Consider the following 26,437-nt stretch of genomic DNA (forward strand, 5'->3'; position numbering starts at 1 on the left):
TGTCAGTCTAACCTATTTGTGTGATTTGCAGAGACCACGAAGAAGAAGAACAGGTTGCTCACTTGTAACAGTATTTTTTCAAGTGGTCATCTGCGAATTCACACAAATCCACCCATCCTTCCCCTCAGTATCCTGCTCACTTTGCTAGCCTTACTGTTGCGCCTTGCGCAGCTCATTTGGAACTGGAGAAGAGCAGGACCGTTAGGGGCTATATACGGGGTGAGTGGAGCTACCGCCAAAAAGTTGCAAAAGGTTGCAAACTAACTTTTGCCCAGAGATTCTAGAAGTTTCTGAGCATTCCTGTGCAGGCGCAGAATAACCCATTTGTGTGAATTCGCAGATGACCACTCAAAGAAATACCGTTACAGGTGAGTAACCTGTTCATATGCATTTGAATACCACATGAACAGACCATTTGAAAACTGCAAGCCTCTCTTGTGCGACTATATATTAACAAAGTCACTGAGAAAATTTTGAGGAAATAAATGTCAGATCTGTTTGGGAAACTAAGGAAAAACAGCCTTTCCAATATTTTGACCAGCTTTAATTTCCCTGCGACATGGATGGGTGAAAAAGAATAACTCACCATACATACAATATCACCAAAGGAAAGAAAAATGAAGAAAAAACGATTAGTTGTGCTTTATTCAATTCAATTTCCCCCCTCATTTAGTGGAGTAATGTGTAAGTATAAATACAGAGAAGAAACAAATACAGTCAGCCACCTGTATCCACGGATTCTGCATTCACAGATTCCACCACCAATAGCATGAAAATATTCCCACCAAAAATAAGTAAATAAATTTGAAACAGCAAACCTTAATTTTGCCATTTTAAAAAAGGGACTCTATATAACTACATCCATGGATTCTGGTATAAACTGGAGGTAGTAGAAACAAATGCTAGCTGATGCCAAGGGCCCACTGTATCTATTGTATATTTACTGTGACAGATAACGAAGCAAAAGACATCCAATGGCCTGGTTATCTAGCACATGGGATAATTTTTAATGGTCTCTCACCTGTTCCTTTGACATATTATCTTCCAAGCAATGATGAAGGTCGTGGGAACCAGATGAAGTCTTCTGAATAACAGGGATATTTGGATCCGCCACAGAAAAAACAGGAATGAGAGGCCGAAGAAATCTGAAGTCACTGCTCAAGGATCCACCAGTTAAGCAAACGTCATACTGATAATTCCTGGAAAGTGATCCACTCTGAGAATCGGTACAGTTCTCTGGGAAGTCAGGCCTGGACGGAGGAAAGTGAGGAGGGGCAGCAATAAACGTGCCTCCAGGGTCTTTCTTGCAGGATTTGATAACAGCAAAAGAAATAATGCAAAGCAGAAACACAGAAGAGACGGATGCCAGACAAATCACCAAATACATGGTCAAGGTGCCCTCATCTTCATGCTCCGGTTGACGCACATCCACCACCTTCAGATAAGGATCAGAAAAGCCATCCACTGGAAGTATATTGAGTGTTGCGGTGCTGGTCTGAGGAGGGACACCATTGTCTTTTACTGCAATAATAAGCCTTTGTTTGCTTGTGTCTCGCTCAGTCAGTGGTCTCCTGGTTTTCACCTCTCCATTCTGGGCTCCTATGCTGAAAAGGCCAGGATCTGTGGCCTTCAGAAGTTCATAGGAAAGCCAAGAGTTCTGACCAGAATCTCGATCCACAGCCACCACTTTGGTGACCAAATATCCAGCCTCAGCCATCTTGGGAAGGAGCTCATTGCAGGGTGATGTGCTGTTCTGAAGGGGATAGAGGAAGAAGGGAGTGTTGTCATTTTCATCTGCAATCAGAACTCGCACAACAATATCAGAGCTCAGAGGAGGGGTACCACCATCTGTAGCCCTCACCCTGACCTTGAAATCTTTTATTTGCTCATAGTCCAGAGATCGGAGGGCATAGATGTTTCCAGTTTCAGAGTTGATGGAGATGTAAGAGGCTGCAGGGCTACCACCAAGCTCTCCGGGCAAAAGCGAGTAGGTCACTTTGCCATTCTGTTCCATGTCTTCGTCAACAGCATGGACTGAGCCGATTAGTAGTCCTGGAATATTATTTTCTTGTAATTGCATTTCAAAAAAAGGCTTTTCAAATACTGGGGTGTTGTCATTGACATCTGATATCTGAACATGGATAATTCTTGTTGAGGTGAGCTTAGGAGACCCCTGATCTGTGGCTGTGATGGTGACATTATATTCAGGGACTTTCTCTCTGTCCAGAGGGCTCTGGATCATAAGCTGGTAGTAGTTATTCTTGGTGCTTCTTAATGCAAAGGGAAGGTTCATATCCACAGAGCACATAGTTTTGCCATTATCCCCAGAGTCACGATCTGTAACACTAAAGAAAGCAACCACTGTGTTCAGGGGAGAATCCTCTTGGATTATATCAGTAAGGGATATGACTGAAACTTCTGGGGCATTGTCATTAACGTCCTCAACCTCTACCAGAACACTGCAGTGTCCGGAAAGGCCCCCTCCATCAGTTGCTTTGATGCTCATGTCATAACTGGTTTGTTTTTCAAAATCAATTTCTCCCATAACAGTGATTTCTCCAGTCATTTTGTTCAAATGAAACAAATTAGGTAATTTTTTCGGCACTCGATGGAAGGAGTATGTGATCTGAGCATTTGAACCAAAATCCAAATCTCTGGCTTCCACTTTGGTGACAAGAGTATCCCGAGGACTATTTTCCTTTAATCTTACTTTGTATTCAGACTGAGCAAACTGTGGGGGATTGTCATTGATATCTAAGATATTAATATTTATTTGAATTGTTCCTGTTCTCTGAGGTACCCCTCCATCCAAAGCCATAAGTGTCAGCTCCAAATGTGGTTCTTTTTCCCTATCTAGAGATTTCTCCAAAATAAGATCCATGGATTTTCTTCCATCACTGCTTTCTGTTTCAAGCCTGAAATACTCATTGGGACTCAGGGTGTAGTTTTGGATACTGTTTTCTCCCAAGTCCACATCTTCGGCAGATTCTAAGGGGAATCTTGTATTTGGGGAAACATTCTCAGGAATTTCCAGCTGAAAATCATTCTGAGAAAATCTGGGAGCATTGTCATTTACATCTTCCACCTTCACTTCAATAGTATAGAGCTCTAAGGGGTTTTGAAGTACAATTTCACTCTGTAATAAGCAAAGCTCACTTTGGCCACACAGAGCCTCTCGGTCTATTTTCTCATTCATGAGCACATCCCCTGAGTGTGGATCAAGATGGAAATACTGCTTGGAGCTTTTGGATACTAGCTGGGCTCTGCGATCAGAGAGCTCCCCAATCCCCAATTTCAAATCTTTCCAAACATTAGCCACCAGAGATCCACTTTTCTTCTCTTCAGGCACAGAATAATGAATTGAGACACACAGTACATCAGTCACACAGAGGAAGAGTAAAAAACACAGACCTTGTTTGCTCCTGAAGCAGTCTTCCATGGTTCAGCACCTTGATTCTCTTCAGCCTCTGACCCACCTATAAAACCTCTGACTTGTTACCCAGTAATAATCTCTACTGATGGAGAAAAATGTTGTGTTCTTCAGTGCTGATTGGATGCTTTGAATGTTATCCCTTCATCATAGACCATCTTTCCTGAGACACAGTTCTGCTCAGAGCTTCCTGGAAAATATATTCACACAGCAAATGTGTTCCTATGGTGCCATCATGTGGCTATGTGCAGAAAAAACACTTCATTGATATCTTTTTCATATATTGCTCATTAAAGCACAATAAACACGTATTTTTGCAACATCTCTCTCTTGAAAGATCACAGAATCTATAAGGAAAGACCAATGATATTCTTTTAATGCTGGAGAGGAAGATCTCCATAAATAAACGTCATACTATTATATAATATAATTATGTAAGAAAGAGATTTAATATTTTAACAGTGTTTGTTGTTAGCAGACATTAAGTGTGTGCATATACTGGTATATGAGCACGGTGATAGCTGTGTGCTAGTAGTGGTGTGGTCCTGCTTGCTACTTGTTAACTTCCATCATGTCAACTTTGACTTATGGCGAATGTATGAATGAGATACCTCCAAATCATCTTATCTTCAACAGACCCACTCAGGTCTTGCAGACTCAGTATATCCACATGTAATGGGGGCTCCTTCCTTTTCTACTGCCTTCTACCTTGACAAGCACCATTGTCTTTTCTAATGAGTTATGTCTTCTCATGATATGGTTATTGTACAAAAGCCTCAGTTTTGTCAGTGTGGCCTTGATTTACTCTTGGACCCATTCCTTTGTCTTAATCACAGTCCAGGTGTCTGCTGAACTCTCCTCCAGCACCATATTTCAAATGCATTTATTCTCTTCCTTCCTTAACTGTCTGGAATTCACAGCTATACACAGATATTGGAAACACAATGGTAAGGACAATCTTGACTTTGGTATTCAATGATATATCTGTATACTTGAGGATCTTGATTAGTTCCTACAAAGATACATTCTATGTCCTACTCTTCTTCTGATTTCTTGATTGCAGTCTTCATTTTGACTAATGGCAGAATCAAGCTTCTTCTTTTTTATTTACTCTAACAATTGAAAATAGTAGTTCATGGTCTGTGGTGCAATCTGCTCTTTGTCTTGTTTTTGAAGAGAGAACGGCGTTTCTCCATCTTCCACTTCCAGTTATGTGGTCTATCTGATTTTTGTATTAGACATCAGTTGATGTCCATGTATGCAGATACCTGTTTGGTGTTCTGAAGAATGTGTTTGCAATGAACAAACTGTTGACTTCACAAAATTCAATTGGTTACCTTTGTGGTTCATTTCTTGATGCTAGGGCAAATTCCTTTCCAGTGTTTGATACTGCTCTGTTTCCTATTTTTACATTCCAGTCATCTATAGTTACCAATATGTCCCATTTTGGTATGTGACCAATTTCCTACTGGACTCTTGTAGAGAATACTGTGATTTCATCCACTTCTGCCTTATAGTTGAATTATAATCTTTTGTTTATATTGATGGGTTTTCCCTGTAGTCTTATTGATATAATTTGGGCAAATTTGCATTATATCTTTGGTTACTTTTCTGCATCTCTCCTCACTATTAATGCCACCCTATTTCTACTTTGATTTTTATTTCCTGAGTAAAACACTATATCCACTAGTTTTCTGACTCAAAATGGCCCATTTCTGTCCACTTTAGCTCACTCACCCCAAGTACGGCAATATGTTTATATGTTCCCTTACTTGTTTTACAATGTTTAGCTTCTTTTAATTCATGCTTATTATGTTCCATATTCCTATAATATGTGTTGTGCAGCTTTGGACTTCCTTTTCACCTATCAGCATATCAAAACCTCAACCTCCTTTCAGCTTCAGTCCAGTTGCATTACCAGCAACAGCGCTATTCATACCTGTCCTCTGCTCTTCCCCAGTAGCTCACTGAGTGCCTTCTCTTATCTAGCTCTGGCAATTTATCTGATATGCTTATGTATTTGAGGTGACTAGTATCCTAAAGGCATCAGATCCTATAATGATCTTGTAGCTAAGCAAAGTCAGCCTTGGTTGGTACTTGGATGGTAGACCGCTAACAAATAACAGGTGCTGTAGGATATACTTCAGAGGAAAGAACTGGCAAAACCACCTCTGAGTACTCCTTGGCTAAGAAAACCATATAAAATTAATAGGGTTGCCATTCATTAACAGGCAACCTGAAGACATACACACACAACACAACACACACGTTAGAGAAAGATCTCTAATCATCTCAAACCCAGATTTTAGGACCCATCCTGTCTCAAACTAATATTTCTGCATTCTGAAGGAACTGCATTTTATTAACTATTTGCTTTATCCATGTATTGTTGGAGTGCAGCACTGACACCTACTGACTAACACTCAAACATTGATTGTATATCATGATAGACATCTGGAGACCAGAAGGCAAGAAGGTTGTATTTAAGGACGAAATGGCTTGGGAAGCTGCCTTTTCAAATAGACACCAAGGACCTGCATATCACAATCAGCTTTCCATATCCACAGATTTTGAATCCAGAGATTCAGCCATCCAGGGTTTGAAAATATTCAAGAAGTTTCCTTAAAGCAAACTTTGATTTTGCCATTTTTATATAAGGGACAACATTTTACTATATGATGGTATATAATGGGAATTGAGCATCAACAGATATTGGTATCCACAGGATATCCTGGAACCAAACCCCAGCAGATACCAAGGACCCACTGTAACCTTTACTTTTCTAGGTCTACTCTGTGAAACAGATTACATTTTATAATGTGCCTTTGTCGGATACATAAGGCTAGTTGTTATTATTATTATTATTATTATTATTATTATTATTATTTTGCTTAAAAAGAAAATAAGAAACTTTTGGCTGCTTTCTCTTTCAGTGTATATGTGTGTATGTATGCATGTATGTATGTATTTAGTATGCCGCCTTTTTCCCAGCACAGAATTCAAGCAGGTGTTCAACACTTTAAAAACACAATACTGTTTTGAAACGCTCGTAATGGCAAATTCAAAACACAATTAAGCTAAACTTTGAGTCAAAACTTTTGTTAAAAACAGCAATCAAAAGACATTTAAGATATAGTAAAATAAAAACACTAAACCACCCAATTACAAGTTCTATATGCAGTAATAGAATAAAAACCAAATACAGTAGTAAATAAGAAGACTTCATCTGTCAGCAGAAAGACAGCAGGCAACAGGCCAACCAGACCTCCCAGGGAAGAGAGTTCCACAACCGAGGAAAAGCCACCAAGAAGGCTCTTTCTCTCAGGTCCTCAACAAATGTGCCCAGGACAGTGCTGGGACTGAGAGAACATTTTCCACCATCAAGGTAGCTATACTGAGTTTTCAGGTGCACACAACTGGAGGAAAAGGGAGTTTTATCACAAAAAGTGGGCCAAATACTTTAGTAGACTACTTCAGGCGACAACTAAGAGATGGTAGATTCAAACACCTAAAAATTGTACTTAGACGCTGTGGTAGTTTCAAGTTTTACATTAATCCCTTTTAATTTTTTGGTCAGTTTTATATGCGTTCAAGGTGTGACTCAGTTTTATTCTTGTATGTATTTTGATATTTTATTGTTGTTGATATGGTCAGTTGACTAGTCAATAAACTTGTTCTTTTACATCAATCCATTTATGCAGTATAAAGAGTCAGGCATCCTAGAAATAGGTCTTCAGATTAAGACAAAAGGATGTTTTGAATCAACAATATATCACTGACTTTTGGTTTCTCAGCTGTTGTTTTAAACAGAGGTTAAAATAATGTTGGCATAGAATGGTTGGGGGCAATGGTGTTTCTGTGAGAATAGTAGTACTACACAGTTATAGAACTGGAATTTAATTCCAGAAACAGAAACAAATGAATGGTACAGAAACAAGCACATGTATCTGGTAACTAAGCGGACTATTCAAAAAGAATAACTTAAAATTTGCATGATAACCACAAAGATATCATTTTAAATATCACATTATCCCATTTGAAGATAGAAATATGAAGACACAACTATTAGATGTGCTTGAGACAATTCAGTTTCCCTTTCAGATAGTGTTGTTAAAATGTGGAAGTATAAACACAGAGAAGAAACAAGTACACACAGCCTTGCATCCATGGATTCCACCATCCATGGCATTATTATTATTACAGGGGGTACTGGAACCAAATCCCAGCAGATACCAAGGGCCTACTGTATCTACTATGACTGGTGACCTAGTAAAAAGGTATCCTCAATGGCCTGGTTATCTACCACATAGACTAATTTGTTTAATGTCCCTTTGATTTATTGTCTTCCAAGCAAATAGGGAAGTCCTAGGAACCAGCAAATGTTTTGTGGTTGACAGGGATATTTGTGTCCGCGACAGAAAAAACAGAGTTGATATCCACTAGTTGGGCATCATGATGTTTCTATGAGGATAATAGTACAGTGTGCCCTTTTTTTATGCCCGGATCCATTCTGGATCCCCCCCCCCCCCGCATAACTAAAACACATACGCTCAAGCCCCATTGAAAGGAATGGAGTCATGCATGACGCGGCGGCGCAAGTGCTCCATGGGCACACACCCCATTAAGTTTAATGGGCCACGCCGCCCCACATGCTCCCTTGCAGCTTTCAACGTATGCTGAAAGCCCCGTATAGTGCGCCCGCATATGATGCAGGCGCACTATACTACATGAATATAGAATTCAAATCACTTCCGGAAACAACAACAAATGAATGGTGCAGAAACATGTGCATATATCTGGTAATTAAATGTACTAATAAGAAAGAAAACTTATCATTCATATTATATCACCAACAACCAATATGAGGAAAGAAATATGAGAAAACAGCTATTAGATGTGCTTGACCCAATTCAATTTTCCAATAATATAGTGAAGGTGAAATGTGCAAGTAAGAATGCAGTGAAGAAAGAAATACAGTGAACCCTTGGTAACCATGGAGTGTGCATCCATGGATTCTACTACCCATGGCATGAAAATATTCTTCTTCATCATAATTACCATTATTATTATTATTATTCAATAAAGGAAAACTTTGCATTGCAATTTTATATAACAGATACCATTTTACTGCACCACTGTAAATAACGAGACTTGGGCATCCACAGATTTTAGTATATAAAGGAAGTCCTGGAACCAAATCCCAGCAGGTAACAAGGGTCTACTGTATCTATTGTGACAGGTGACCAAAGAAAAAGCACATACACTGGGCTGGTAAACTATCACATGGAATATTTTTTTTACATTCTCTCACCTGTTCCTTTGATTTATTGTCTTCCAAGGAATCTGGAACATCTTGGGAACCAGGAGAAGTCTTATGGATCACAGGGATATTTGTGTCCGCAACAGAAAAAACAGGAATGAGAGGCCGGAGAAATCTGAACTCGCTGCTTAAAGATCCACCAGTTAAGCAAACATCATACTGATAATTCCTGGAAAGTGACCCACTCTGGGAATCAGTACAGTTCTCTGGGATATCAGGCCTGGAAGGGGGAAAGTGAGGAGGGGCAGCAATAAAAGTGCCCCCGGGGTTTTTCTTGCAGGATTTGATAACAACAAAGGAAATAATGCAAAGCAGAAACACAGAAGAGACGGATGCCAGGCAAATCACCAAATACATGGTCAAGGTGCCCTCATCTTCATGCTCCTGTTGACGCACATCCACCACCTTCAGATAAGGATCAGAAAAGCCATCCACTGGAAGTATATTGAGTGTTGCGGTGCTGGTCTGAGGAGGGACACCATTGTCTTTTACTGCAATAATAAGCCTCTGTTTGCTTGAGTCTCGCTCAGTCAGTGGTCTCCTGGTTTTCACCTCTCCATTCTGGCCTCCTATGCTGAAAAGGCCAGGGTCTGTGGCCTTTAGCAGTTCATAGGAAAGCCAAGAGTTCTGACCAGAATCTCGATCCACAGCCACCACTTTGGTGACCAGATATCCAGCCTCTGCCATCTTGGGAAGGAGCTCATTGCAGGGTGATGTGCTGTTCTGAAGCGGATAGAGGAAGAAGGGAGCATTGTCATTTTCATCTGTGATCACAACTCGCACAACAACGTCAGAGCTCTGAGGAGGAGTACCACCATCTGTAGCCCTCACCCTGACCTTGAAATCTTTTATTTGCTCATAGTCCAGAGATCGGAGGGCATAGATGTTTCCAGTTTCAGAGTTGATGAAGATGTAAGAGGCTGCAGGGCTACCACCAAGTTCTCCAGGCAAAAGCGAGTAACTCACTTTACCATTTTGTCCCACATCTTCGTCAACAGCATGGACTGAGCCAATTAGTAGTCCTGGAATATTATTTTCTTGTAACCACATTTCAAATAAAGTCTTTTCAAACACTGGGGTGTTGTCATTGACATCTGATATCTGAACATGGATAATTCTTGTTGAGGTGAGCCTAGGAGACCCCTGATCTGTGGCTGTGATGGTGACATTATATTCAGGGACTCTTTCTCTATCCAGAGGGCTCTGGATCATAAGCTGATAGTAGTTATTCTTGGTGCTTTTTAATGCAAAGGGAAGGTTCATCTGAACAGAGCACATAGTTTTGCCACTGTCCCCAGAGTCATGATCTGTAATACTGAAGAGCCCAACCACTGTGTCCAGGGGAGAATCCTCTTGGATTATATTGGTAAGGGATATGACTGAAACCTCTGGGGCATTGTCATTCACGTCCTCAACCTCGACAAGGACATGGCAATGCCCAGAAAGGCCCCCTCCATCAGTTGCTTTGATGCTCATGTCATAACTGGTTTCTTTTTCATAATCAATTTCTCCCAAAACAGTGATTTCCCCAGTCATTTCATTCAAATGAAACAAATTAGGTATTGCTTCAGGGACTCGATGGAAGGAGTAAGTGATCTGAGCATTTGAACCAAAATCCAAATCTCTGGCTTCCACTTTGGTGACAAGAGTATCCCGAGGACTATTTTCCTTAAATCTTACTTTGTATTCAGACTGAATAAATTGTGGGAAGTTATCATTATTGTCCAGAATAATAATTTTTATTTTAATAGTACCAGTTCTCTGAGGGACACCTCCATCCAAAGCCATAAGTGCCAGCTCCAAATGTGGTTCTTTTTCCCTGTCTAGAGGTTTCTCCAAAATAAGATCCACGGCTTTTCTTCCATCACTGCTTTCTGTTCCAAGCCTGAAATACTCATTGGGACTCAGGGTATAGTTTTGGATGCTGTTTTCTCCCAAGTCCACATCTTGAGCAGATTCCAAGGGGAATCTTGTATTTGGGGGAACATTCTCAGGAATTTCCAGCTGAAAATCATTTTGGGAAAATCTGGGAGCATTGTCATTTACATCTTCTACCTTCACTTCAATTGTATAGAACTCTAAGGGGTTTTGGAGCACAATTTCACTGTGTAGTAAGCAAAGATCACTCTGACCACACAGAGCCTCTCGGTCTATTTTGTCATTTATGAGTAGAGACCCAGAGTGGGCATCAAGATGGAAATACTGCTTGGAGCCTTTAGACACTAGCTGGGCTCGGCGATCAGAGAGCTCCCCAATCCCCAATTTCAAATCTTTCAAAACATTAGCCACCAGAGATCCACTTTTCTTTTCTTCAGGCACAGAATAATGAATTGAGACACACAGTACATCAGTCACACAGAGGAAGAGTAAAAAACACAGACCTTGTTTGCTCCTGAAGCAGTCTTCCATGGTTCAGCACCTTGTTTCTCTTCAGCCTCTGACCCACCTATAAAACCTCTGACTTGTTACCCAGTAATAATCTCTACTGATGGAGAAAAACGTTGTGTTCTTCAGTGCTGATTGGATGCTTTGAATGTTATCCCTTCATCATAGACCATCTTCCCTGAGACACAACTCTGCTCAGATCTTCCTGGGAATTATGTTCACACAGCAAAATGTGTTCCTATGGTGCCATCATGTGGCTTTGTGCAGAAAAAACACTTCATATATCTTTATCATATGTTGCTCCTTAAAGCACAATAAACAACTTTTGGAACCTCTTTCACTTGAAAGATCACAGATACTACTGGTAATATACCTTTAATGCTGGAGAACAAACTCACCATAAACATATGTCACCTGATTATATAATGTAATTATGTAATAAAGAGATTTAATTTATTTATCAGTATTTGTTGTTAGCAGCCATTACATGTGTGCATATACGGGAGTATGAGCACACTGATAGCTGTGTGCTCGTAGTGTTGTGATCCTACTACTCATTTGTGCTAACTGTCATCATGATATCTTTGACTTATGACGACCTGATGAATGAGATACCTCTAAGTCACCTTTTCTTCAACAGACCTGCTCAGGTCTTGCAGACTCAGTATACCCACATGTAATGGTAGCTCCTTCCTTTTCTATTGCCTTCTAACTTGACAAGCCCCCATGTCTTTTCTACTCAGTCATGTCTTCTCATAATATGGCCATAGTACAAAACCCTCAGTTTTGTTAATTTGGCCTGTAGGAACAGTTCAGCTTTGATTTGTTCTTGGACCCACTCCATAATCCTATTCAAAGTCTAGGGTGTCTGCAGAACTCTCCTCCAGCACCATATTTCATAGAATCATAGTATCGTATCGATAAAACTAATAAAGATATATGACGTAAAGTGTTAAAAAAAAAAAGAATCATAGTATCGTAGAATCATAGAGTTGGAAAAGACCACAAGGGCTATCCAGTCCAACCCCTTGCCATGCAGGAACTCTCAATCAAAGCATCCCCGACAGATGGCCATCCAGCCTCTGCTTAAAGACCTCCAAAGAAGGACACTCCACTACACTCCAAGGAAGCATGTTCCACTGTCGAACAGCCCTTACTGTCAGGAAATTCCTCCTAATGTTGAGGTGGAATCTCTTTTCCTGTAGTTTGCATCCATTGTTCCAGGTCCTGTTCTCTGGCTCAGCAGAAAACAAGCTTGCTCCCTCCTCAATATGACATCCCTTCAAATATTTAAACAGGACTATCATATCACCTCTTAACCTTCTTTTCTCCAGGCTAAACATCCCCAGCTCCCCAAGTCGTTCCTCATAGGACATGGTTTCCAGACCCTTCTTCACCATTTTAGTTGCTCTCCTTTGGACACGTTCCAGTTTCTCTGACTAGACTTCACAGCTATACACAGATATTGGAAACACAAGGGTAAGGACAATCTTGACTTTGGTATTCATGATATATCTGTATACTTGAGGATCTTGTTTAGTTCCTACAAAGATATTCTTTCAAGTCCTAGCCTTCTAATTTTTTGATCGCAGTCCCCATTTTGACAAATGACTGAATCAAGCGTCTTCTTTTGTTTTACTCTAACAACTGATATTAGTAGTTCATGGTCTGTGGTGCAATCTGCTCCTTGTCTTGTTTTTTCTCCATCTTCCACTTCTAATTATGTAGTCTATCTGGTTTCTATATTAGGCATCAGATGAAGTCCATGTATACAAGTGCCTGTTTGGTGTTCTGAAGAATGTGTTTGCAATGACCAAGCTGTTGGCTTCACAAAATTCTATCAGTTACTTTCATGGTTCATTTCTTGATCCTAGAGCAAATTTCCTCCCAGTCTTTGATACTGCTGTGTTTGCAACTTTTACATTATAATCACCTATGGTTACCAACATGTCCCATTTTGGTATGTGACCAATTTCCTCCTGGCTTCCTGCAGAGAATCTTACACCTTATCGTATATACTCGACTATAAATCGACTTCATGTGTAAGTTTGGGGGCAAAAATTATGGATTTCTATGACCTGTGGATAAGTCAAATGTAAAACTTAGGGGCATATAGCAAAGGATCAAAAGGATGAAGCAAACCAAAACAATGTCAAAGAACCAACAAAATTCCAACCACAATGTTTGTGCTCACTCTTATCACTGGATGGGTAAGAGAACAGAGAAGGTTGGTGCTTCCAGGACAGATTATACTCTTGCCTTTCGCCAGGGGATGATTCCTCCTTTTAAATAAGAGCTAAGATATAGTACTTACATTGACCCATGTTTAAGTTGACTCAGATTTTTGTGGTCATTTTTTTGTCCTAAATTTCTAGACTTATACATCAGTATATACAGTATTCCTCTTCTGTTATGCAGTTGGATTATAAACTTAGGTTATGGTTATAGGTAACGGTAAAAGTAGTCCCATGACATGAATGTCTGGTTCGAACTGACTGTAGGGGGTGGTGTTCATCTCCATTTCTAAGCTGAAGAGCCAGCGTTGTCCAAGGGTTGCTCTGGTGGTCATGTGGCCTGCATGACTCCACCGAAACCTTTTACTTTCCCACTGAGACGTGGTACCTATTAATCTACTTGCATTTGCATGCTTTCGAACTGCTAGGTTGGCAGAAGCTGGGACTAGTAACAGGAGCTCACCCCGTCATGCAGAACCCGGGCCTTGAACTGCCAACCTGCCAATCTTGCAATCAATAGAGTCAGCGTCTTAACCACTTCAGCCATTGCATCCCAGTTAGGTTATGGTTATATTGCTGGTTTTCCCTGCAGTCTTATTGATACGGTTCAGTCAAATTTGCATTATATCTTTGGCTGCTTTTTCTACATCTCTCCTCACTATTAATGTCACCCTATTTCTACTTTGATTTTCATTTCCTGAGTAAAACACTATAGAGCTGTGTTGGCAATCACGTAGCCCGCATGCTGTCTGGCATGCAGCATCGCAGGAAGGAGGGTCAGGGAGGGTTGCATGGCTAGCTTGACTCCTTGCTGCGGCCTGGTTCTCCCACAGAAAACCAAGCCGAGACAAGGAGGGACAGCATGTGGCACTTCTGGGGAGAAGCCCTGCCCTTCCACCCAGAAGCCCAACCCCAACGAGACACAGTCCTGGCGGGCGCCATTTCCTTCTCCTACTCCCAGACATGGGCAGGAGATGTGCTGTGTGCCTTGACATAATTGGTGACACCCTCTCCTTGGCTTTTCTTGGCAAATTTGATCAGTGTATGTTTGCTACGATATTCTCTGAGGCTGATACAGTGTGGTTTTTTGAGGGGTGTCTTTAAGAGCCATTTGTGGCACCCTCTCCCTGGTTTTTTGTTTGTTTGTTTGTTTTGCAAGTTTCATCAGCGGGGGGGTTGCCATTGCTGTTCTCTGAGGCTGAGACAGTGAGCTTTTTGGGATGTGTGTGCCTTTAAGAGTCATTTGTGGCACCCTATCACAGGGTTTTCTTGGCAAGTTTCTTCAGAATGGGGTTTGACATTGCCTTCTCCTGAGGCTGACAGAGTGTGACTTGCCCAAGGTCACCCAGTAGGTTTCATATAGTTGAGAGGGAACTGAACACTGGTCTCCAGAGTCAAAGTCCAACACTCAAACCACTACGCCATCAGGCAGCTTGTCCTCCTTTGTGGTTAGACGACAAGGCATCCTCCTTTTCCAGGACACATTCTTCATTTCAGCCTTGGGCCCAGGAGGAATTTCAGGATGTCCTTCATTTTCAACATGACTAAAAAGCATGAATTTCTATATATATTAAAGCTTAAATTTTATACTGTGTTGTTTCAGTTTGTTGTTTGTTTGTTTGTTTTCTGGTCCTTCATCATTCCGAAAGGTCCTCCATTTTGAGCAGGGCTAAGAAGGATGGATTTAATATTTATATGAGTGTCTTTTTTGTTTTGTTTTTGTTTTGAGCTTTGATTTGGTCAGGTCCTCCATTTTTTCCTTGCATGTTTTTCCCCCAGAAGTCCCACTCCCCAGGAAGTCCTGCCCCCAGCACCCAGTGACACCCAGTGTGGGAATGCCACTGAGTTTGGGCACTCAGTCTCTAAAAGGTTTGCCATCACTGCTATAGAGTAATCTGACTCAAACTGTCCCATTCCTATCAACTTTAGCTCACACACCCCAAGTACTACACTATGTTTACATGTTCCCTTACTTGTTTTACAATGCCTAGCTTCTCTTAATTCATGCTTCTTATGTCCCATGTTTCTAAAATATGTATTGTGCGGCTTTGGACTTCTTTTTCAACATCTCAACCTCCTTTCAGCTTCAGACCAGTTGTATTACTAGCAACAATACTATTCATACCTGTCCTCTGCTCTTCCCCAGTAGCTCATTGAATGCCTTCTCTTATCTATCCCTGCCAATTTATTTGATGTGTTTTATGTATTTGAGGTGACCGTAATACCCAAAAGCAGTGGTTACCAATCTTTAGTCCTCCATTTGTTTTGGACTTCAGACACCAGATACTAACTTGGCTAACAGTTAAGAATTATGGGGGCTGATGATCTTGTAGCTGTGCAGGGTTAGCCCTGGTTAGTACTTGGATGGTAGACGGCTAATGAATACTAGGTGTTGTAGGATATATTTCAAGGAGAGAACTGGCAAAACCTCTCTGGGTACTCCTTGGCTAAGAAAAGTGTCCAAATTAATAGGGTTGCCTTTCATTGACAGGCAACCTGAAGACATTCTGACGGAACTGCATTGTATTAACTGTTTGCATTATCCATGTATTGTTGGAGTACATCAAGCTTCATGATAATAGTTGCTGTTTCCAAATATAATCAGATAGACAGAACGACAGACAGATTTTTCTGTTTTGAATAAAATTTTCATTGTGAAATAACTTCTTCTGACTATAGTAACAGACCAATTTGGGAAGATGCACTATTGCCAAAGATCAATGATCCTGCAAATAAATGCATACTCAGAGGATCTGTGAGTTCACACCTCTTGAGAGCATATCTTTTAACATTGCAGTATACAGAGGCAGGATAATCCATATGTGGATCACTCAAAAGACCATAATTACAAATATGTCAACTGTTGTCCTTATTTCTCCTTTCAATGAATTTCCTGGGCTTGAATGGGACACTTTTATAGCCTTTCACATTCCCTGGCAGGAACAACACCTAAATCCAGAGAACCAAGCTTTAAAGGGAACACACACCTATATTTATAACTAAGAATAAACACAAAATGTCTGGATATTTTCATTCCTTTAGGTCTTCCAGAAGCCTTTTCACTTATTTTGAAATACTGGCAAATTTAAAAGTACAATACAAGTATTTTCAGTGTGTCTCAATTTGATCGTAAATGATATATAGCCAGAAATGAATTAGCCAAATCTGTGAAGGACAGAAAATTGTTTATGGTAATAGGAATAAATATAAATTGTTAAAAGATGAAAAAAAGATCTTGGCAATTGAGGGAATGGGCTGGTTTCTCATTTGTTTATTTATTTAGTATACCTCCTTTTTCCTAGCACAGGATTCAAGCCAGTGTTCAACACTTTAAAAACACAATTTAATTTTCAAACCCTCTTAGCGCCAAATTTAAAACACAATTAAACTAAATTTTGATTTCAGAATACAATTCAAAAATATTAGTTAAAACAGAATTCAAAAGACATTTAAAATATAGTAAAATAAAATCAGTACACTCCCAAATTAAAAGTTCTATCTGCAGCAACAGACTATAAACCAATGCCACCTTAAATAAAAGGCCTTTATATGTCGGCAGAAAGACAGCAGGGAAGAGGCCGACCAGACCTTCAGAGCAAGGGAGTTCCACAACTTGGAGGAAGCCACCAAGAAGGCACTCTCTTTCATGTCCTCTACAAACATGTCCAGTACAGTGCTGGGAATGGGAAGATGATCACAGGGAGGAGGCAAGTATTCTCCTCCCATCATTAAATCACCATTAAATTCTGTTAATAGTGCGATCGGGGGGAAGATTATGACACACGTCTCCGATTCTTGCCCCATCTGTAAGCAGTAATTGAAGCGTCATTTGGTATTAATGGGAGTTTCCATTAATACCAAATGATGCCTCCATTACTGTTTACAGAGCTTCAGGGTGACCAAGATACAGACCGGTTAATCTCAACACTGGTAACAGATCATGTGATTGATCGCATCTCCGCACATGCAATTGTTCACGTCTCCGTCCTTTGTCACCGGGGGGGGGGGGGGGGGGGGTGCTGTATCAATGTTGCTTCCACAATGGCAACAGTGCATCACTCTCAGCACCCCCATGTCCACTTTGGACTCCCAATCCAATGCTACGCAGCCCTGGAAACCATGCCCACCAGATCCTAGACCTATGCAACCGCCCCTGAAGTTGTGACAGCAACCCCGCTGCCAACAGAGAGAGGGTGGGTGGGGCGAGCTGAACTGGAAATGGCGCCATCCTGGAGCACCACGTGGCCTTAAATATGCCTTTGGACCAATGAGAGACCAGGATGGGGCAGAGGGCCCACTTCCAGGCCTCCCAGCCAATCCCGGGCAGCACCAGGCGATGACGCCTTCCAATCAGGAGGCACTTCCATCTCCCAATGCCTGCTGAGACTTGATGTCGCAAGCAATGGGAGGAAATACCTCCCCCTCCGCTCAGTCAGTGGCCAATCCCAGCTTGGGCAGCCCAGAGCTCGGGCTCCTGAGGCTGCTTTGAGCCAGGGGAGCCTGGCCGGCAAACCGTGGCTCCCCGCACTTAGCATCCGAGCAGATACGCTGAGTCAGGCGGCCTCCTTTCTCAGCTGTTGTTTCAGTCAGAGGTTAAAAGATTTGGCATATAGCTGCTGGGAGCAGTGATGTTCCTGTAAGGGTAATAGTACTACAAATATACAGAATGGAAATTTACTACCAGAAAGAGGAAACAATGGCATGTATCTGATAATTAAATGGACTATTAAAAGAAATAACTTAAAATTCATATGATATCACCAAAGAGCGATTTAAGGAAAGAAATATGAAGAAAGAACTATTAGATGTCTTTCACAAATTTCAATTTTTGTTTTTCATGTAGTAGAGTTAAAAATGTGCAAGTATAAATACAGAGAAGAAACAAATACAGTCAGCCCTCTGTATCCATAGATTCTGCATGCACAGACTGCACCATCCATGGCATTATTATTATTATTATTATTATTACTCCATAAAGCAAACGTTAATTTTGCCATTTCATATAAGGGATTTTACTGCACTGCTGTATATAATGAGACTTGGACATCCATGGACTTCGGTATCCACAGGGGGTACTAGAACCAAACCCCAGCAGAACACAAGGAACTACTGTATGAACTGTAACTGGAGAACAAAGAACAGGCCTATCCAATGGCCTGGTTATCTGGCACAAGGAATAATTATATATATATATATATATATATATATATTCCCTTACCTGTTCCTTTGATTTATTGTCTTCCAAGCAATCTGACAGATCTTGGGATCCAGGAGAAGTCTTGTGGGTCACAGGGATATTTGGATCCGCCAGGGAAAAAACAGGAATGAGAGGCCGAAGAAATCTGAACTCGCTGCTTAAAGATCCACCAGTTAAGCAAACATCATACTGATAATTCCTGGAAAGTGACCCACTCTGAGAATCGGTACAGTTCTCTGGGATATCAGGCCTTGCAGGGGGGAAATGAGGAGGGGCAGCAATAAAAGTACCACCTGGGTTTTTCTTGCAGGATTTCATAACAGCAAAAGAAATAATGCAAAGCAGAAACACAGAAGAAACGGATGCCAGGCAAATCACCAAATACATGGTCAAGGTGCCCTCCTCTTCATGCTCCGGTTGACGCACATCCACCACCTTCAAATAAGGATCAGAAAAGCCATCCACTGGAAGTATATTGAGTGTTGCAGTGCTAGTCTGAGGAGGGACACCATTGTCTTTGACAGCAATAATAAGCCTCTGTTTGCTTGTGTCTCGTTCAGTCAATGGTCTTCTGGTTTTCACCTCTCCATTCTGGCCTCCTATGCTGAAAAGGCCAGGGTCTGTGGCCTTCAGCAGTTCATAGGAAAGCCAAGAGTTCTGACCAGAATCTCGATCCACAGCCACCACTTTGGTGACCAGATATCCAGCCTCTGCCATCTTGGGGAGCAGCTCATTGCAGGGCAATGTGCTATTCTGAAGGGGATAGAGGAAGAACGGAGTGTTGTCATTTTCATCTGTGATCACAACTCGCACAACAACGTCAGAGCTCTGAGGAGGAGTACCACCATCTGTAGCCCTCACCGTGACTTTGAAATCTTTTATTTGCTCATAGTCCAGAGATCGGAGGGCATAGATGTTTCCAGTTTCAGAGTTGATGGAGATGTAAGAGGCTGCAGGGCTACCACCAAGCTCGCCGGGCAAAAGCGAGTAGGTCACTTTGCCATTCTGTTCCATGTCTTCGTCAACAGCATGGACTGAGCCAATTAGTAGTCCTGGAATATTATTTTCTTGTAATTGCATTTCAAAAAAAGGCTTTTCAAATACCGGGGTGTTGTCATTGACATCTGATATCTGAACATGGATAATTCTTGTTGAGGTGAGCCTAGGAGACCCCTGATCTGTGGCTGTGATGGTGACATTATATTCAGGGACTTTCTCTCTGTCCAGAGGGGTCTGGATCATAAGCTGGTAATAGTTATTCTTGGTGCTTCTTAATGCAAAGGGAAGGTTCATATCCACAGAGCACATAGTTTTGCCATTATCCCCAGAGTCACGATCTATAACACTAAAGAGAGCAACCACTGTGTTCAGGGGAGAATCTTCTTGGATTATATCAGTAAGGGATATGACTGAAACTTCTGGGGCATTGTCATTAATGTCCTCAACCTCTACCAGAACACTGCAGTGTCCGGAAAGGCCCCCTCCATCAGTTGCTTTGATGCTCATGTCATAACTGGTTTGTTTTTCAAAATCAATTTCTCCCATAACAGTGATTTCTCCAGTCATTTTGTTCAAATGAAACAAATTAGGTAATTTTTTCGGCACTCGATGGAAGGAGTATGTGATCTGAGCATTTGAACCAAAATCCAAATCTCTGGCTTCCACTTTGGAGACAAGAGTATCCCGAGGACTATTTTCCTTTAATCTTACTTTGTATTCAGTCTGAACAAATTGCGGGAAGTTATCATTATTGTCCAGAATAATAATTTTGATTTTGACAGTACCAGTTTTCTGAGGTACACCTCCATCCAAAGCCATAAGTGTCAGCTCCAAATGTGATTGTTTTTCTCTGTCTAGAGGTTTCTCCAAAATAAGTTCCATGCCCTTTCTTCCATCACTGCTTTCTGTTCCAAGCCTGAAATACTCATTGGGGCTTAGTGTGTAGTTCTGGATGCTGTTCTCTCCCAAGTCCACATCTTGAGCAGATTCCAAGGGGAATCTTGTATTTGGGGGCACATTCTCAGGAATTTCCAGCTGAAAATCATCTTGAGAAAATCTGGGAGCATTGTCATTTACATCTTCCACCTTCACTTCAATAGTATACAGCTCCAAAGGATTTTGAAGTACAATTTCACTTTGTAATAAGCAAAGATCACTCTGGTCACACAAAGCCTCTCGGTCTATTTTCTCATTTATGAGTAGAGCCCCAGAGTGGGCATCAAGATGGAAATACTGCTTAGAGCCTTTAGACACTAGCTGGGCTCTGCGATCAGAGAGCTCCCCAGTCCCCACTTTCAAATCTTTCAAAACATTAGCCACCAGAGACCCAATCTTCTTTTCTTCAGGCACAGAATAATGAATTGAGACACACAGTACATCAGTCACACAGAGGAAGAAGAAAAAACACAGACCTTGTTTGCTCCTGAAGCAGTCTTCCATGGTTCAGAAATCTGAATCTCTTCACTTTCTGGCCCAACTACAAAGCTTCTGACTTGTTGCCCAATAATAATCTTTACTGTTGGTGAAAAATGTTGTGTTCTTCATTGCTTATTGCTTGGCTGCTTTGAATGTTATCCCTTCAACATTGACCATTTTTCCTGAGACACAGCTCTTTTCAGTTCTTCCTGGGAATTATATTCACAGAGCTAAATATGTTCCTATAGTGCCATCATGTGGCTATGTACAGAAAAAACACTTCAATAATTTGTTTTTTTCATACATTGTTCCTTAAAGCACAATAAACAGTTTTTAGAACCTCTCTGTCTTGAAAGGTCACAGATTCATTAAGGAAAGACTGATAATGTCCTGGAGAGGAAATTCTACATAGACAAATATGATATGGTTATATACCATAATTATGTAGTAAAGAGATGTAATATTTTTTATCGGTGTTTGTTGTTAACTGCCATCAAGTGTGTGCATATATTGAGGTATGAGAACACTGATAGCTGTGTGCTAGTACTGCTGTGGTGCTGCTTGCTACTCATTTGTGCTAACTGACATCATGTCGACTTTGACTTATGACGACCTAATGAAGGTGAGACCTCCAAGTCATGTTATCTTCAACAGACCTGCTGAGGCTTTGCAGACTTAATGCCATGGCTTCCTTGTTTAAGACTATGCACCTGGAATGGGGGCTTCTGCCTTTTCTACTGCCTTCTACCTTGCCAAGCACCATTGTCTTTTCTAATAAACCATGTCTTCTCGTGATATGGCCAAGGTATGGCAGCCTCAATTTAGTCAATTTGCCTTCTAGATCTATGACTCATTTATTTGTCTTTTTATCAGTCCACAATGACAACAGAACTCATTTTGGTGTTTGATCAATTTCCTCCTGGATTCCATTAGAGCATCTTCCATTTTCCTCATCTTCTGCCTCTGTAGTTGGACTACAAACTTGGATTATCGTTACAGTGATCAGTTATTCCTGAAGTCGTACTGATATGATTCGGTCAGACTTTGCATTATATTGTTTGACTGCTTTTGCTACATCTCTCTTCGCTATTAATTCCACCTCATTTATACTTTGATTTTCATTTCCTGAGTAAAACACTGTACAGTTATCTTACTCAAAATGTCCCTTTCCTGTCCACTCTAGCTTACTGACCCCATTACTGCAATATTTATATGTTACCTTATTTGTTTTGCAGTGTCTAGCTTGTCTTGATTCAGGCTTCTCACATTCCATGTTCCTAAAATATGTTTTGTGCAGCTTTGGACTTTCTTTCCACCTCTCACCATGTCAACAGCTCAACCTCCTTTCAGCTTCAGTCCAGTTGCATTCTCTTATCTACTCTTGCCAATTTATTTGATGTGTTTATGTGTTTGAGGCAATTGTAATACCCTAAAGACACCAGATTCCATATGATCTTATAGCTAAACTGAGTCAGCCCAGGTTAGTACTTGGATGGTGGACTGCCAATGAATACCAGATACTGCTGTGGAAAGAACTCGCAAAACCACCTCTGAGTACTCCTTGGCTTAAAAAAAAAAACCTGTATAAAATGAATGGTGTTGCCATAAATTGACAGGCAATCTGAAATCATACACACAAACACACACACATAAACATGTTTGGGAAAGATCACTAATCATCCCAAACCTTTTATTTTCATACTTTTTTTAGCAATCTCCAAATTGCAACCTGACAACACCTGTAATCTAAATCCAACTCTTTCTCGTCTACCAAACCTTGCAATAACAGCCTGGATTTTGGGGCCCTTCCTGTCTCAAATACCTATTTCAAGTTAATATTTCTGCATTCTGAAGAACAGCATTTTATTAACTATTTGTGTTATCCATGTATTGTTGGAGTGCATGAAGCTTCATGGTAATAGCTGTTGCTTCCTAACATAATCAGATAGATAGATAGATAGATAGATAGATAGATAGATAGATAGAGATTGATATAGACTTTTCTGTTTTCAATAAAATTCTCCTTTTGAAATAATTCTTGATGAATATAGTAACTGTTCCAATACTGCATTTTATTAACTATTTGTATTATCCATGTATTGTTGGAGTGCATGAAGCTTCAAGCTTCATGATAATAGTTGCTGTTTTCTAATATACTGTAGTCAGAGAGAGAGAGAGAGAGAGAGTTGTCTGTTTTCAATAAAATTCTCCTGTTGAAATACAGTCACCACTCCACATTCATGGGGGTTAAGGGCCAAGGACCCCCACAAAAGTGGAAAAACCATGTATACATTAGCTGCACCCCCCAACATAAAAAATAAAGATTCCTCCCCCACCAAGAGCACCATCTATAACTCTCATTGCAACCTTGAAACACATAATCTCCCCCAAATTTCCAAAGTGTTTCCAAACAAAAAAGCAAACAGCTTCATTTATATACTGCTTCATACCAAACTAGCAGTATCTAAGCAGTTTACAACTGTAAACTAATTGCCCCCAACAATCTGGGTACTCATTTTAGCGACCTCAGAAGGATGCAAGCCTGAGTCAAGCTTGAGCTCTTTTGCTGTTCTTGAACTTGCAACCTTGTGGTTTTGAGTCAGTAGCTGCAGTACAGGCATTTAACCACTGTGCCACAGGACTCTACTTTTCACTTTCATAGAATCATAGAATTGTAGAGTTGGAAGACACCACAAGGGCCATCCAGTCCAACATGCAGGAAATCTAAATCAAAGCATACCCGACAGATGGCCATCCAGCCTCTGCTTAAAGACCTCCAAGGAGGGAGACTCCACTACACTCTGAGTCTGAGGGAGTGTGTTCCACTGTCGAACAGCCCTTACTGTCAGGAAGTTCTTCCTAACGCTGAGGTGGAATCTCTTTTCCTGCAGCTTGCATCCATTGCTCTGGGTCCTGTTCTCCGGAGCAGCAGAAAACAAGCTTGCTCCCTCCTCAATATGATATCCCTTCAAATATTTAAACAGGGCTATCATATCACCTCTTAACCTTCTTTTTTCCAGGCTAAACATCCCCAGCTCCCTAAGTTGTTCCTCATAGGGCATGGCTTCCAGACGCTTCACCATTTTAGTCACCGTCCTTTGGACAAGCTCCAGTTTCTCAATGTCCTTTTTCAATTGTGGTGCCCAGAACTGGACACAATATTCCAGGTGGGGCCTGACCAAAGCAGAATATAGTGGCACTATTACTTCTCTTGATCTAGACACTATACTTTTATTGATGCAGCCTAAAATTGCATTGATCCACCTTCTCTCCTCCACCACCTCCCTCCCAGCCAGACAATAGCAACGTTGTATCTTTCCCACTTTGACAAACTTTATATTCTCCTCATTTCCAAATATTTCCACTCTGAATCCAATGATTGCAGCCATCACTAGAAAGGGAAGGTATGGTGTTGCTTTTGTCTGGCTGGGAGAGGGGGGAGGAGGAGGAGGAGGAGGAGGGGAGAGAAGCTGGATCCTCCTGGGGGTGCCTGTAACATCAGATTCAAAGGGAAAGTCTTTGGAACTGAAAAGGAGGCAAAGTTTGCAAAACAGGGAAATGTACAGTGTTGGTTTGGGCTGGGTGTGAGGAAGGGTGAGGAGGAAAGGGAGTGAAAAGGGGCAGAGCTAGAGCACAGTATCTGCACACTGGATGCCCTAGTCTCACCCCCAGGTTGCCATTTTGGCACACACTGGTCGACGTGGCACGCGTCATCATAAAGTCCCTCTGGAGCTGCATCCACATGATGCAGCACCGAAGGGGCATCATAAAGCTGTGCCGCCATGGCTATGGTGCCCCTTGGAGGGCGCAGAAAGGAGTCACTTTTTGCGGCTCCTTTTTGCGTTCTCCAGAGACTGGATCGGGGCTGTAGCATGAGGTTGCTGCAGCCCCAATCCAGCCAGGAAAGGGGTAGCTGCAGACTGCCCCTTTCAGGTGGTTTGTATAGCCCCATAGTTACTGAGACCAATATGGAAAGATCCACTATTCTCTAAGTTCAATGATCCCATAAAGAAATGCATACTCAGGGCATCTGTGAGTTCACACCTAGGTCTTCAGAGCATATCTTCCAACACTGCAGTATACAGAGGCAGGATAATCCATATGTGTGAGTTCACTGGTGATCACTCAAAGAACCATAATTACATATAAGCCACCTGTTTTTCTTGTTTCTCCTTTGGCTGAATTTATTGGGCTTGCCTGGAACACTTTTATAGCCTTTCAAATCCCCTGGCAGGAACAGCATCAAGATCCAAAGAACCAATGTTTAAACGGAACACACCAATTTTATTACTAAGAAAGAACAAAAAATGCCTGGATATTTTCATTCCTTTAGGGTCTTCCAGAAGCCTTTTTACTTATTTTGAAATACTGGCAAATTTAAAAGTAAAAGTATTTCTAGTGCATCTCAATTTGTTCATAAATGATATATAGCCAGAACTGAAGCAACCAAGTTTGCAAAGGACAGAAAAAATTATGGTGATAAGAATAAATATAAATTGTAAAAAGCTCCAAAAAGATCTTGCCAATTGGAGAACAGGCACAATAAAGGCCAGTGAGGGTCAATGTAAAGGAGTTTAATAATGATGAATACTAGCCTGCAAAATTCCAACAGTCCATAGATGCCAATGGGATCTTGAGTTGGCAGAGATTGACAAATAAAGGATTCTTGATAATGTAGTGCCTAGCTCAATGAAACTGTTGAATGGATTAAGTGGTCCATGAAGTTAAAAGGGGATAGTGTGCAGCACTGGTGCCTACTGACTAATAATCAAAAGGTTTCCCATTTGATGTGCTTGTCCAGTCATGTCCAACTGTAGGGGGTAGTGCTCATCTCTGTTACCAAGCTGAGGGAGCCAGCATTGTCAATGCTCCATAGTTAAGTGGCCAGCGTGACTGAACACCTAGGTGGACATATCACTGTTACCTTCCCACCAAAGTGGTACCTATTTATCTACTTGAACTTTTACATGCTTTCAAACTGCTAGGTTGGCAGAAGCTGGAAGTAGTGATGGGAACTCACACCATCACATGGCACTTAGGTCTCAAATGGCCAATCTGCCAACCTTGTGGTCATCAGAGTCGGTGCCTTAACCGCTGAGCCAAATGCCACCTTAAATAAATCTGTTGGCAGAAAGACAGGAGGGAAGAGGCCAATCTGGCCTTCCAGGGAGCAGCCACCAAGAAAGCTCTCTGTCTTGTATCCTCACTAAACATGCCCAGAATAGAAGGGTGACCATCAAGGTAGTTATACAAAGTTTTCAGCTGCACACAACTTCAAGCAAAGGGAACCTCTGTAACATAAAATGGACCAAATACTTCACCAGAATACTTCATGACATGACTAAGGTCCGGTACACACAGGTATGAAGCAGCGTGGCACTGCTGATTCTAGGGTTCTGGATCATGCAGCAACCACAAGCTCCGGAATCCTAGAACGTGCTGCCACCATCAACCCA

The 26,437-nt window shown here is 41.3% G+C and overlaps 1 protein-coding gene across 4 annotated transcripts in view; it reads right to left on the minus strand.

Moving 5' to 3' along the window:
* LOC149316768 (protocadherin beta-16-like) overlaps positions 1–26,437 on the minus strand; it is a 139,513-nt gene that overhangs the window by 102,964 nt on the left and 10,112 nt on the right. The window contains exon 1 of one of the 4 annotated variants that reach the window (XM_089516232.1): positions 8,742–11,275. The exons of 2 other annotated variants lie outside the window; for them this stretch is intronic. In XM_089516232.1, the coding sequence (XP_089372358.1) occupies positions 8,742–11,159 (2,418 nt within the window). In that variant the 5' untranslated portion in view covers positions 11,160–11,275. Of the gene's footprint in view, positions 1–1,021; positions 3,560–8,741; positions 11,276–26,437 lie in introns of those variants that run through there. One more of the 4 variants, XM_089516231.1, reaches the window with a different exon arrangement.

This window comes from Sceloporus occidentalis, unplaced genomic scaffold, assembly GCF_023333645.1.
Source record: "Sceloporus occidentalis isolate IW3139 unplaced genomic scaffold, rSceOcc1.0.p SCAF_3, whole genome shotgun sequence".
NCBI classification, from domain to species: Eukaryota; Metazoa; Chordata; class Lepidosauria; order Squamata; family Phrynosomatidae; genus Sceloporus; species Sceloporus occidentalis.